The sequence below is a fragment of the Rhipicephalus microplus genome, unplaced genomic scaffold (genome assembly GCF_043290135.1).
Source record: "Rhipicephalus microplus isolate Deutch F79 unplaced genomic scaffold, USDA_Rmic scaffold_16, whole genome shotgun sequence".
Lineage (NCBI taxonomy): Eukaryota > Metazoa > Arthropoda > Arachnida > Ixodida > Ixodidae > Rhipicephalus > Rhipicephalus microplus.
In genome coordinates, this window is record NW_027464589.1 from 1,761,184 (window position 1) to 1,775,123 (window position 13,940).

At 41.4% G+C, this 13,940-nt stretch overlaps 1 protein-coding gene and 1 long non-coding RNA gene across 3 annotated transcripts in view; one reads left to right on the top strand and one right to left on the bottom strand.

The window, feature by feature from the left end:
* The window catches only part of LOC119166641 (uncharacterized), a 29,791-nt gene extending 18,508 nt beyond the window's left edge, over positions 1-11,283 (top strand). Inside the window, exon 2 of the long non-coding RNA XR_005109106.2 lies at positions 10,930-11,283. This is a non-coding gene — a long non-coding RNA (uncharacterized LOC119166641). The remainder of the gene's footprint in view (positions 1-10,929) is intronic.
* The window catches only part of LOC119166640 (kallikrein-4), a 252,316-nt gene that overhangs the window by 135,022 nt on the left and 103,354 nt on the right, over positions 1-13,940 (bottom strand). The window contains exon 4 of one of the 2 annotated variants that reach the window (XM_037417957.2): positions 11,414-11,511. The exons of the other annotated variant lie outside the window; for it this stretch is intronic. Coding sequence (XP_037273854.2) covers positions 11,414-11,511 — 98 coding nt within the window. The remainder of the gene's footprint in view (positions 1-11,413; positions 11,512-13,940) is intronic. 2 annotated transcript variants of the gene reach the window in all.

Here is a 13,940-nt window from a genome sequence, read left to right on the forward strand (position 1 = left end):
AGGGAGCACGGCACAGCGCTTTTGAGATAGAAAGGGAGCGAAATAAGAGAGCGCGAAAGCCATCTCCTCAAGTAATGAGTATCCGTCACCACGCAAATTGTCAGGCAGTGAAACCTTTGAAAAAAGCGTTCACTGACACTGCGAAGCGAACCCAGTACTTCTTAGACTGTATTTGAACGCTGTAACCGCTGGTCTACTGCTGCAGGGCTTCATATGAGAGCTTGCCCCTGCAGCGTTTACCCCATCGCTAATATAATAATAATGCTTCGAAAACACAATATGCATAATGTCCGGTGAAACTTGTTCAAAACTAGAAAAATAATTAGAATGCGTTCACCCAATGTCACTAGAAGACAGAAACCACCACGTGTGGCTGTATAAACGTGCACTATTTATCTTGTACGTTACCGTCATGATGTTGGGGTAGCCAGCTCTAACATACGCTACCTTCCAATAGTTTGCTGAGTATAAATAAAAACATAAAAATATATTGGTCTGTGACAACGCTAATCAACTATTATGAATTCATTGTCACTAGTGTCACTTTCACTAGTTGAATACTTAGTTTGTTTCGATTATAGTTATTTAAGGAAAATTTGGCTTAATATCCCACAATTCTTCTAATTAGCATTGACTCTCACATTTAAAGACAGCCTCACTTCACCTCGCTTTCTGTGTAGCTGTCGCTCCCATAAAACGCGAACTCCGCTTTTTTATGCTTTCGAAGCACCCGACGCTGCTTTGCGGAAACTTTTCCAGACGTCTGCTGGGCCAGAAATTCGTCTTTATTATCTATCAATTTCAAGCTTTCGTGGACACGAAAGGAGAGTCTCTCTCTCTTTTCATCCTTTTCGCACGTGTTATAACGCCTCTCGACTTCAAGACTCGTATATACCTCTCTTGCTTTGTGGCTCACTCAAACAACGCTGGACGAAATATTTGCACCCTGTTTTGTGAAAAGCATTAGCACTGCAATACTCCCGATGAGTCTCCCTCAATTTACGTAGACACATAACTAAGCGTATGCGTATGCGCGTTCTCGCTTTCTGGCTTTATAGATGCTGCGGTGCGTGGAACCTGCGAAATTCCACTGACCATTTCGTTTGATTACTGCTGTTCTATATTTCTGCACAATTCATCTAGAGGCACAAAAGTCGCTCCTGTATCTTGTAATAGGAATAATGTAAGAAAGGCAACCTTTTACGTCTAGGTACAAAACACCCTTACGTTCACCACTATACCGTGCTCGATTCCACCGGATTAGTTGAGTAGCAGCGCAGCTTCATTAAAATGTAAGCTCGCGTTAAACAGGCGAAGACATTTGAGGCACATTTTCAAACATTGCTCTCAAACATTGCATGAGGTACATTTTCAAACATTGGAAAAAAAATTGCTCGATGGTTTAAGGCCATCAAGCAATTTTTTTAGCTACAGTCGTTGATTAAAAGCGAGTGCTTGGCTTTCCCCAGCACACCAAGACGTCTATTACAACGTACGCGGCATTGCGTAAGCGCTGTAGCAGACGCTCATGAAACTGAAACTTAGATGCAGCGAATAATTGGCTATTATGGTATACTCACGATGCCAGCTAGACGCTTTGCGTGCTACCTTGATACTATCGGTACATACTTCTTTCTTTCCTTGTCGTTTCATCGGCTATCGTGGGTCCTCCTCGCCCTCTTAAGTGTCGAATAAGTTAAATTCGTACCCACCCTATTGTAATCCCTCCAGATAAGAAAATTCTTTGCTAAGAAACTGCGTAGCGAAGAGAAAGCTTTGTGAATTCGGCCCCTGTTTCTGCCCATCGGTCCACTTGGTTTTTTTCATTTCTTTCGGTAGTGAATTCTAAGAAAAAAAAAACTCCCAAGCATTTCCCCGAGGGTGAACATGGTTAAATGCGAATACACGGGGTGATGCTATGAGGGGTATTTATTAATTCGCACTATTATATTTATTAATCACACTATGGTGCCTTTATGGTGTAATGGTTCCTGGGAATCACAATTTGATCGCACGGGGGAGTTTACGTTAACTCACTGGCGAATGCCAACGGATTTTAACTTTACTCCCCCTCACGGTGGCTCTCGGCGGGAGACTGAGAGGGAAGGCGGGCGCGCAATAGAGAGGGGTGCACGCGCAGCTGCATCGAGCGAGGAGAGCAGAGGAGCGAGCGAAGGGGGAGGGGGTATAAGGCGCGTTACTGACACCGATATCAGCGTCGCGTCCGTGGCTTATTCGGTAGAGCGTCGCGCTGCGGCCCCCCATGTCCTCTTTCTTCTAAAGATAGAGAGAAGACTGCGGACGCCGCCGACGGCGGTGAATGGTTTGGGGTCGCTTATAAAGTGTATTCACACCTAAAACATAGTCCTGTGTTCATTAACGCAATGGCAATCGTTACAGGCAGCAGTTTGTGTTATTAAATGTGCAAATTTTAGTAGCAGATGCATATCCCATCTATCTGAAGTACGTGACAAGGAAAACTGCAGCTAAAGACTAAGTCAAAATTTGACGAGTCATTTAGCCATATATATTCAATATGTTGACATAGCGCAGTAGTTTGTGTGTTCAATCAACAATCCACGTTGTGGCATTTTTTAAAGGTGCTTCTTAAATTGCTTTCCGAATAATTTTTTTATTGTGAGCTTGTTGCGGTGGTAGCATCCACCATACGCCACCATACGTCATGTGCCACCACCTGCACCATATATTATCACAATCGTTGATGGTTGAATCCACCATTGCTATGTTGGACGTTTTTAAAAACGATAGTCTTTCTTGGGGACCTACGACGCAAAATTTTGGTATTTCTGTCTGTCTGTCCACTCTTAACAGCATCGGGTATTTGAAACGGCTGACCCCATCCACAGCGCCCACTTATGTTTCTCAAGATTCAGCGTTCATACTTGTGCAATTGTCGAGTAAAAAGCAATTATTGCGCGTGTCTGGGGCACCATAACAACACGCATATATTCTGCATGTGCCTCTTTTATTAGAAAAGGCATACATAAGTAATTTTAAGGACCGTAGCACTTATCACGCTGCGCTGTTCATGCAACGCTTGCACGGAACGGGAAGTGTTTCTTACGCCTTGCTAGGACGAGATGGTGGTGGCAAATACCGTCACCTTGCGTTCTATACCTTATCACTTCTGAGATGGGTGCGCACACCCGTCTCAGAGCCACGCGCTGTGTTTTCTAAGAAAACTGTCAGATGACGCTCATTTCTCAAGTGTGACGGGATTTGATGCGCTCGTTCGCCTCCGCTTCACGCTCGAGGCACTTTAACGCAGTGCCTCCAGAGTACCACTCACCAATTTTATTGCACAGAACATCAAATAATTGTCTTGTTCACTTTCTTCACGCGCAAGACTATCGTCGTTCGACGACATTTGCAGAAACATGCAGATACGGGGCCAATTTTTTTCAATAGAGATATACCAACACGCTCTGATGGGACGACTACTCTGATAAAGCGCGAAATTCCTTTCACAGTTCTTCCTGAAGTAGTGGGTGTTGAAGCGAACTTTTCGCGATTACGGTATCCTGTTCACCCGATTATCATAGGTTGCATCAATCGTAGCCCTTCGTCAAATACTTATATCTTAACATCGTTGCACATCTACATACTTACCGATCTACTAGGGGCTAAATTGGTACGGCTCGCGGTTTTTAACCTGCCTGATATAGATTGGCGAACTATGAACTATCACTCAAGCTTGTCTGACGTGATTTTCGAGATAATAATGTCATTTAAGTTGACACAAATAGTAGACAAACGTACTCGCTTAATAGGTTCTAGGTCTGGTTTCCTATACTTAGTGTTTGTAATGACGTCATTTGTTGGTGGAATCGGAGATACCCAGCAACTCTGCACTAAAGCACTCTACTCTGGTGGAGGGCAACAGAAGTGTATCTACCAATGGAACAGACACAATCTATTTGGAGCAAATGCGTGGTCAAAATGAAACGCGATGTGCGTCTCTCTTCTTGCTTGAGTCGGCACGCGAGGCTCAGCGACGCTACGCTAGCAATACGTGAGCTTTCACGCGAGGCGCAACTGAAGGGACCGGCGTCCGTTGGCGCGCCCATAGTCGGCACCATTTCAAGGCACGGGGCGCTTGCAACTTCTGGTTGACTCCGCTGATTTTCGCGGAGCAAAAAAAGTTGCTCCGTGGAGTGGATCCCGCGACGAAGCTGCTCCAGATCTTCCCGTGGAACATACAGGAGGTACTCTCAACCCGCCAATAGAAAATACTTGCTCCGCAGGAGCAAAACAAAGTATTACCGGAAGTGCTTCGAATCTGTCTGCCAATAGAAGACACCGTAAGTGTTCCATTTGTTGTGGACTCAGCCAAAGCTCTCCTTCACGACGGATCGGCTGACCACAAAATAACGCTCTGCAGTATTTCAACAATGTCCAAAACTATTTTAACTAAATGTACAAAAACCTTCTTCCACTTCAATGCAGCTAATGACACCAGCGTACTAGATAACGTGACTTTGGAATTTGTTTTTTTAGAGACCTAGCTGACGACAAAAACACCGACATTGAAACAGTGTGGCAGAGATTTGTAGTGATTTCATCCTTTTGCGTCTGTAACTTTGTGCCCACTTATGAAAAGACAAACCGTGGATAAATCTAGATATAATTAATTCGTTAGAAACGAGAAGTGAAGCACCTCAGGAAATCCTACAGAAGACCTACAACTTGGTTACTAGTACTACTCCTGATAGAAAAATTAGTAACCAAAAATCCCAAATAAAGAAGGCTAAGGATACTTACTTTAAATATTCCCTTCCCAACTATCTGAGAAACTCTCTTCAAAAGTTCTGGAATTACCTAAGCCCAAATAAAGATGCTGCCAGCCCACAAACACCTCATGCAAGTAAACATGTAGCCAACTCATTTACCTTGTACTTCTAACCAGTCTTCACTGCAGATAACAGAAGCACCTCGCATGTTCACTGACATGCTTTGGCCGCAAATAAGACAAACACAAAGTAAAGAAACACTCAACGACAAGCACACGCCACTTGTGCTTGTCGGTGAGTGTTTCTTTACTTTGTGTTGTGTTATTTTTGGCCAAAGCATGTCAGTAAGCAAGTACCAACTAGGCCAACAATCACTATTGTTACACCTCGGACGTCTTGACTACCTACAGTAGTAAAATTGAGCCAATTGAAGTAGATGAGGTGGGAGTATATAACCTGCTAGTTAACCTAGATCTGAAAAAAGGGACTGGAGCACATAATATTCCAAATCAGTTTTTAACGCGTCATGCAGAATGAGTAGCGCAAAATTCCGGTGTCTCATCTTTAACAAAGCTTTAAAAACTTTTTGCCTCCCTATGGACTGGAAAAATGCTAGAATAATTCCTGTAAATAAAACCGGTAGTAAAGAAGTTCCCAGTAACTACAGGCCTGTCTATCTAACCAGCACTGTATGTTGAGTTCTTGAACATATCATTCTCGAACATACAATCGTACGCCTCGGACAAAGTTATGTATTATCACTTAGTCAACATGGATTCCGCCGAGGACTTTCTACACTTACACAATTATGAGTACTCGTACATGAACTATGCTCAAGCATAGACTACCAAAAGCAGATTGACTTAATACTGCTCCACTTCCCCAAGGCGTTTGACTGAGTGTCGCACGCGAAATTGATTAAAATACTTCACTTTACAATAAGCGATGGGCCAATCATCATATAGATTAAAAGCTCTCCTTTCAACCAAATGCAGTTTGTTGACGTAAACCACGAGTTTTCAGAAGTCACCAAGGTTACCTTCTGGGTTCTTCAAGGTAGTGTCCTCGCCCACATCTTAATCGTAATAATCACCAACAATTTTTCTGGTGGTGTCAGCACTAACGCAAGACTAATCGTTGATGATTGTATAATCCAGCACAAAATTAGTTCACCTGAAGATCACAAGATATTGAGTCGTGGGCTGAAATCAATCACAGACGGGTGTCATCAATGGCAAATGACTCTATATGTTAAGAAATCAGCAGTCTTGCGCCTAAATAGAAACTAAAATATCTCTCTGTGCTCATACGAAGCCGACAACACTCCGTAATAGATGCAAATATCTTGTTGTGGTAATATCAGAAAACCACAGGTTGAATTCTCATGTTAAGGTCGTATCATTAAAAGCATTAAAAAACGTTTCTTCCTTCGAAGGTGACTACGACATACAACTTCAGAACTTAAACTACTCCTCGATACAACATTTCTGACACGTGCTTCAGGGTATGCTAAAGTAGTCTGGTTTCCATATGCCAAAAAAACTAGTAAACACATTGCAGAGAGTGCAGAGAAAGGCAATCCGATTAATTTACACCATGCAGCAAACGACCTCATTTCAACTAATCAACAGAGCTCGACTACTAACCTTACAAAATTGTGCTAAACTAGCTCGTATGAAAGTAATATACCATTTGGTGCATAGCTTACTGTCAATTGATAGCAAACGCTACCTGTACAAATATTAAACAAGACAGACCAGTCATGAGCATACTGAAAGACTACTGAACTACCGCTTTAATTTTAAAGGCGAAGCATTTCTTAGTGAACTTCGGCCACTTTGAGCGTATCTATCTATCTATCTATCTATCTATCTATCTATCTATCTATCTATCTATCTATCTATCTATCTATCTATCTATCTATCTATCTATCTATCTATCTATCTATCTATCTATCTATCTATCTATCTATATAGTTGCTTACGTTTGGGTGCTCTCGTGGTCACCCCCTTAACTTGGCGTGAACCAAAATTAGCATGGAAGGGTGAGATGGTTTGATGAATATGACGCGCTGGTCAAGACATGAATATTGTCCCAATCCCGTCACGTACGTCGTCAAATACTTCCCGTCAGACAGTGGCACATACTCACGGGCGGGTATGTGCCGCTGGTAAGCGGGTATGTGCCACAAGTGATTGACAATCAGTATCTATCCAGTAGCGATGAGAACACTCACATGGGCAATTTCAACGCGTGAGTGTTAGACAATACCCGATATCGGTAGCGTCGACACAACGAAGACATAGAATAAATGTCAGTGTTAAGAAAAACCTGAATAGGCAGCGTTAGCCACCCGACGACGGCAAATAATAAATTTCATTATCCCAGCAGGAATCGAGCTCAAGCATTCTCTGTGCAAGTCAAGCATTCTACCACAGAGATATGCCAGGTCTCGGAACTACTGTTCAAATAGACGCTAATGTTCGTGAAACGTCAATAGTAGTTGCAGTGCTGCCTATCCAATTTTGTAAACATTACATATGTACTCCTTTCATACAGCCGTCACGTCCGGTTAACGTCGATTGTGGTGACGTTTCATGTGCTGAAATTGATTTGAGTAGCATTGTCAAGAGCCAGCAACTTCGTGACAATGAGCGCTTTATCTCGGCTTCTGGTGTTGCTAAAACACGTTTCTAGCTGACATTGTTGTGCAAGTAGAAAATTGGTTATATAAACGTCTGTAACTCTTCAACATATGTCTCTGCGTGCAACATTTTTACATTTATGTAGCGCCATTTCATGACGCGTCGCTCAAAAAAAGATGCAACACGGTCACCTTTCCTCTACGTGCTTCGCATAAAGTTGATTCCAAGATACGTGGGATCTGCCGAATCTTTTTCCACTTTCCACCTGACAACGAAACGATTTACCCTCTTATATTATCCATATATAGTCCTACTCTAGTGACGTTCCTACAACCTGTATATTTATTGGTTTTTATTGAACGTGTACTAAAATAGCATCATCAAATACAAAATGACATGGTTCGAAAGTGCTACAGAAGGAGGTATCAAGGTATACATGTCAGCGGAACCTCCTATAAAGATTGGATTGATGGAATACAGGGCAGACAAGTGACGACGAAAAGCATATTATGAAGCGAGAATTTCTCAGTAAAAACATAAAAGCAAGAGCGCAAAAAAGTTTAAAAGTTGCAAGGCATACAACATCAACAAATGAAAAGTGGTAAATAACTTAGACATCATGCAAAGAAAATGAAAGGAACAAAGCAAGTAAAAAACACTGAAAAAATTTTAACATGAAAGTTAAAAGAAGTGTTTCCAAATTTCATTTTAAATGTTGTTGTAAAATGGCAAACTTTATTGATCGAGGAAAGCGAGTTTTATAGGCAAATACCTGAAAACAGCCCTATCTGTTTGCCATAATTCCAGTATACTACCGGCAACAGTAAGCTAAGATCAGAGGAAATCTAGACGAATTGAGTCTCTTTATTCGCCTCACAAGTGCAAATCTCTGGCTATGTTGTATATACCTTTACTTTTAAATTTTTTATGTTAACAGTATACTTAGTCTTGTTTTCGTTGTTAGTGAAGTATATATATATATATATATATATATATATATATTTGTTATATATATATAAATAAATATATATATATATATATATATATATATTTGTTATATATATATATATATATATATATATATATATATATATATATATATATATATATATAGTATAAAAAGAGGTCGACAAACGTGCGAAAAAACACTAGTTTTACTAACGTTTCGGCAGGTGGGCCTGCCTTCGTCGGAGTGAATGGTTACACATGGCACACAGGGCACATATATAAGCCGCTTCTTTGCGTATCACACGGCTAAGTCATTATCAGTAGTATAGGAAACAAGATTATATATCACCAAAGGTACGTGGCTATAGTGTATATACAGCTGAAAACGCGTATCATTATACAATAGTGAATTGGCACGTATTAGATACCCTACAACTAGTGTGGAATGAAACAGGTCAGCAAAATAACAAACTGCGCACGCAGTAGCTCACTTGTTCATACGTTCTGCGGGATAAACACAGCCTAAAAACATTCAGTCAGCCTTTAAAAAAGAAAAAGAAGTTTAGAGAGATAAACAAAATCACAAAGCAGGCAGAGCAAAATGAATGCGAGTAAATGATGAAGTGACAAAGGCCACCTACATTATGTAGGTAATATTTGACAATAGGCCAACATCGTGCGAAGAATATACACTTGTCAGTAAAACAAAAAAAGCGATTTACTAAGGCAATATGCAAAATTGAGCACTAAACTGTACCGCAAGCCGACTGATAGACAGAGGTATTTACACTTTCAAAGCAGCCACAAAAGGCACTGCAAATCCAGCATACCTTACAGCCAGGCCTTACGCTTTAAGAGAATTTGCTCCGAGCAATCTGACTTTGATAATAACTGTAACCAGCTACGCACTGCACTTCTTAAACAGAAATATCCGCCCAAGTTAGTCGATGACGCAGTAAGGCGTGCCGACGCACAAGACCGTACAACACTCTGCATCCCCAAGAAAAATCCTAAAAGTCATTCACAGGTTAACCTGGTTTTAACCCATAACGCATCGGCACCTAACGTAGCATCAATTTTCCGTAAACACCACAACATACTTATGCAGAGCGAACGCCTTGCAAAAGCGTTTCCAGAACCACTACGTGTTGTGTACAGACGAGGCAGAAATTTGCGAGATTTATTAACTTCCTCTAAAACCAGACAGAGCAATAACGACCAGGCGCTTGGTTGCCGTCCTTGTAAAAAGCCCCGCTGTAAAGTGTGCGCACACATGACGACAACAACACTGGCAGCCAGTACTGCGACGAACTTCAAGTTCAAAATTAAGGGCAGTTTTACTTGTGATACTGCAAATGTCGTATATTTGCTAGAATGCTCAATCTGTCATGTACAATACATAGGTCATACTGAAACTGCTTTTCGATACCGTTTCAACAATCATAAGGCTCATGTGCATGCCCTTCCTAACTTACCGATTTCAAGGCATGTCACCGAGGCAGGTCATTCATTCAGTAACATGAAAGCTACAATACTGGAATCGGGTTTTAAATCACACCATGAACGCGAAGTAAAAGAGTCATTTTTAATTCATAAATTCAAAACACTATCTGCCGGCATGAACGAGAGCCCGGGTACGCTTACTTGCATATTGCCTTAGTAAATCGCTTTTTTTGTTTTACTGACAAGTGTATATTCTTCGCACGATGTTGGCCTATTGTCAAATATTACCTACATAATGTAGGTGGCCTTTGTCACTTCATCATTTACTCGCATTCATTTTGCTCTGCCTGCTTTGTGATTTTGTTTATCTCTCTAAACTTCTTTTTCTTTTTTAAAGGCTTACTGAATGTTTTTAGGCTGTGTTTATCCCGCAGAACGTATGAACAAGTGAGCTACTGCGTGCGCAGTTTGTTATTTTGCTGACCTGTTTCATTCCACACTAGTTGTAGGGTATCTAATACGTGCCAATTCACTATTGTATAATGATACGCGTTTTCAGCTGTATATACACTATAGCCACGTACCTTTGGTGATATATAATCTTGTTTCCTATACTACTGATAATGACTTAGCCGTGTGATACGCAAAGAAGCGGCTTATATATGTGCCCTGTGTGCCATGTGTAACCATTCACTCCGACGAAGGCAGGCCCACCTGCCGAAACGTTAGTAAAACTAGTGTTTTTTCGCACGTTTGTCGACCTCTTTTTATACTGCATTTTCCACCGGATCCATTGAATATCACCCCACCATATATATATATATATATATATATATATATATATATATATATATATATATATATATATATATATATAACGGTAACCTATCACAAATATTTTTTTTCAACGTATTTGTTTCTTGCTTTTACATTGTGTATCTTTGATAGTGTAGTGTTCACCTATTTTTTATAGAGTCACCTTTTATTGCTGTTTATAATATTTGATGTATTTACTTGCAGTCCCTGCTATACTTCCTTCTTGAAAATGGCAGTATAAATAAATAAATCAATAAATAACTAAATAAATAAATAAATGTTATGCGCTCTTCACGGTTGCGTTCATTCTCGCTTCGCTTTTCCAGCCCGCGCCATACCACTGCCACACCGGAACCACTCTGATGCCCTCGTGTTGACGAGGGCTCCTTTACCGGTTGCTCGGGTCCCTATTTGGAACTTTTGCTCAAGATCCATGACCAGTTAAAGCGTTGAAAAACTCTTTACTCAAGTCCCTCTTCTAACGGACGATGCTGCGGGACAGTGACTCTGCTTCGCCACCAGTCTCCTACACAATAATGTCCCCCAGCGAAGCGTGCTTAGTGTTCCAACAAGCTGAAACTACAATGACTGCCGACGTGAATATAAACCACGTTCTGGGCATCTGAAATACTTCGTGTTCTGTACCATGTCTGGAAATAAGGCAGCTGCTGGCCCCATGAGTGCTGGTTGTCTTCATCACACGGATGTGTTCAACCTTCAACGAGCTGAGATATGCATCGCGTCTTCATGTGACGTCGACGGAAAAACAAAACGATAAAACAGAGAGATGTAATGAAAACGAACACTTACTGGAACTTGTGAACGCAGTCTGCGGTGCTCAATACGTTTTTAGGGCCTATTATTACGCCAGAGCAAAGGAATTCTTCTGTGGTGGAAAACAGCAAAGCCTGTAGAAAAATGCCAAAGAGAAAAGGGGCGACAAGTTAAGCAATTGCGCCAAGCGAAATTTCTCTAACTTGGGCATCGAAATACTATCATGCACAGTACATTATAACGTGAATGAATCTAACCAACAATTTAGCCAAAGGAAATAAAAATGAAATTATTTGTTGTCTCTAACAGTAGTTGACGGTGAGCTAAATAGAAATTAATTGAAGTGGACGAAAAATTATTGTTTATGAGATGGTGCCTTTTGAAATCATAACCTTCATTTTTCATCTACTTTGATTCATTCAACTTTGGTTCACCAATAGTACGCTGTATTTAGAGAAAACAATTATTTTCCTGTATGCTTTCCCTGGCCTAATTATGTGTTCAAAACACTGGCTGGCTAGAGGGATGATTGCGGTAGGCCGAGTTAGGGCCAATTATGTACCTTGTACATATCTACTTAGTGCAAAAGAAAGCCTTGGGCGTAGAAAAAAAAAGCTGGACTCAGCGCGAAGGCTAAGAAAAGGCAGAGCAGTGATGCGCCAGCCCTTAGGCGATGAACGCAAGGATCAGGAGTTGATTGTTACGTTACTAGACTATATAAATAGAAACCTGCGCTTGGGTCGCTGCACCAGAGTGTAAGCGTACCGGACGAACACAGCATGCTGAAGAAAGTTCGTTCCTTCAGCCACGCTTGCGTGGGGGTGGTGGTGGGTGGGGGTAGTGCTTAGAAGATTAGAAAAGGCACCTAATTTCTGCAACCAGGTCGGGAGCACGGCGCGTTCACGAACAAGCGTGGACGCTCCATGGTTGAAAATTCGATGCATTGGTGCGCTCTCACTGTCTCCACTTCTTTCACGTCACTCCTCCTCAACCTTGCTTCACTCTTCTGTCCAATTGAGCACAGCTATGCACTGCTTTACCCCCTCCCCTCAGCACTTTTCTTTCTTACTGCCTCCTATATTTCGCTATGATATACATTGTTTTGCTTGCGTGTTGCCAGAAAACAACGTGAGATTACCGGATACAATCACCGCTCTTTCCTTATACATTAACCTCACTTTCCTTTCCCACTCTCTTGCTATACACAGTTATAATATACAGGTGGCTGATATATATAGACGTGCCTGCCTAACGTCACACATCACTCACTCCTCTTAATCCTCACCCTCATCCTCACTTCGTGTTTAGACCAACACGTACGACTATGCTGTACATGCTTTTTGCATCCGTGAACGATATGATTTCCTATCATTTCCCCTTGCGATCACCAGGAAGCTTCCTTGTAGCACACGTAAACAAAAGAAATAAATGAAGGTACATATAGACAGACAAACCACTCTGTCTTTCTAAATTCCTTCCTGTTGTTTACGTGTGCTATAAGTAAAATGAGCTAACAACAAGCCCGCATCGCATCTCTCGTGAATTTACCATACCCGTTCCCTCACTGTGGCTGGCTATGGTGTAAATGGTTGCACCTGCCTAATTACACACACGACTATTCTACTCTCTCCGTTTCTCGTTCCCTCAGCCTCGCTTTTCTTTCCCACTCTCTTGATATACATGGCCGTGCCTTAGATTTGTGCCTACTGCCATACAAGACCACGCTACGCTTTTTCGTCCTTTTAACATCACTCCTGCTCACCCTCACTTTGCTTTCACGGAAGCTGTGCCAGAGGAAGTGCACAGACTCTCTGGACAGCTTTATCTCTCCTTGCACTTTAAGGGCGCCAGTTCAAATGCAAAACTGTATTATCATTTTCAAACTTATTGTTCTCACAATATTGGTGCCACAGAAACTTGGCTTCACGTTCACATTCGATTCCCCGGGGTTCAATGTTGTTTGTGCTGGTAGACAACACGGCCGCGGTGGTGGCGTGGCCATCTTCTTCAGATCTGATTTGAGCTTTTTTGTATTGAACTTGCTTCCAGATATAAAAACTATTATGTGTAATGTTCATATCGCGAATTTTCCTTTAATTGTCGGCGTATTTCATAGTCCCCCCGGTTCATCACGAGATCAGTTGATAGTACTCAGTAGTTTCACGAACAAAAGAAGGTTTTGTTCAGGCAACCTAATTTGCATTGATGACTTTAATATGACCGGCAATTCATGCTACTCACTATCCATTCTAGATGCCGCTTTTCCACTTTGTGGAAACATGGTTATTTTTTATAACCTTAAGACTGTAGCATGTTGTGACTGATGCAACAAGCGACAATATTATCCTAGACTGCGTTTTTCTGAGTTCCTTACTTTACACCAGCGGCTTTACATTTCAATTGATTAATGATTTTTCTGGCCACACAGGCGTATTACTATCTTGTAACCATACAGTTTCAAAACGTCGGTATGAATGCACAAGTTACCTTGACCATAGCATGGCCGATGATGTGTCCATAAGTGGCTCTTTAAGTAGCGAGTTTGGCATGTTTAAAGAAATTA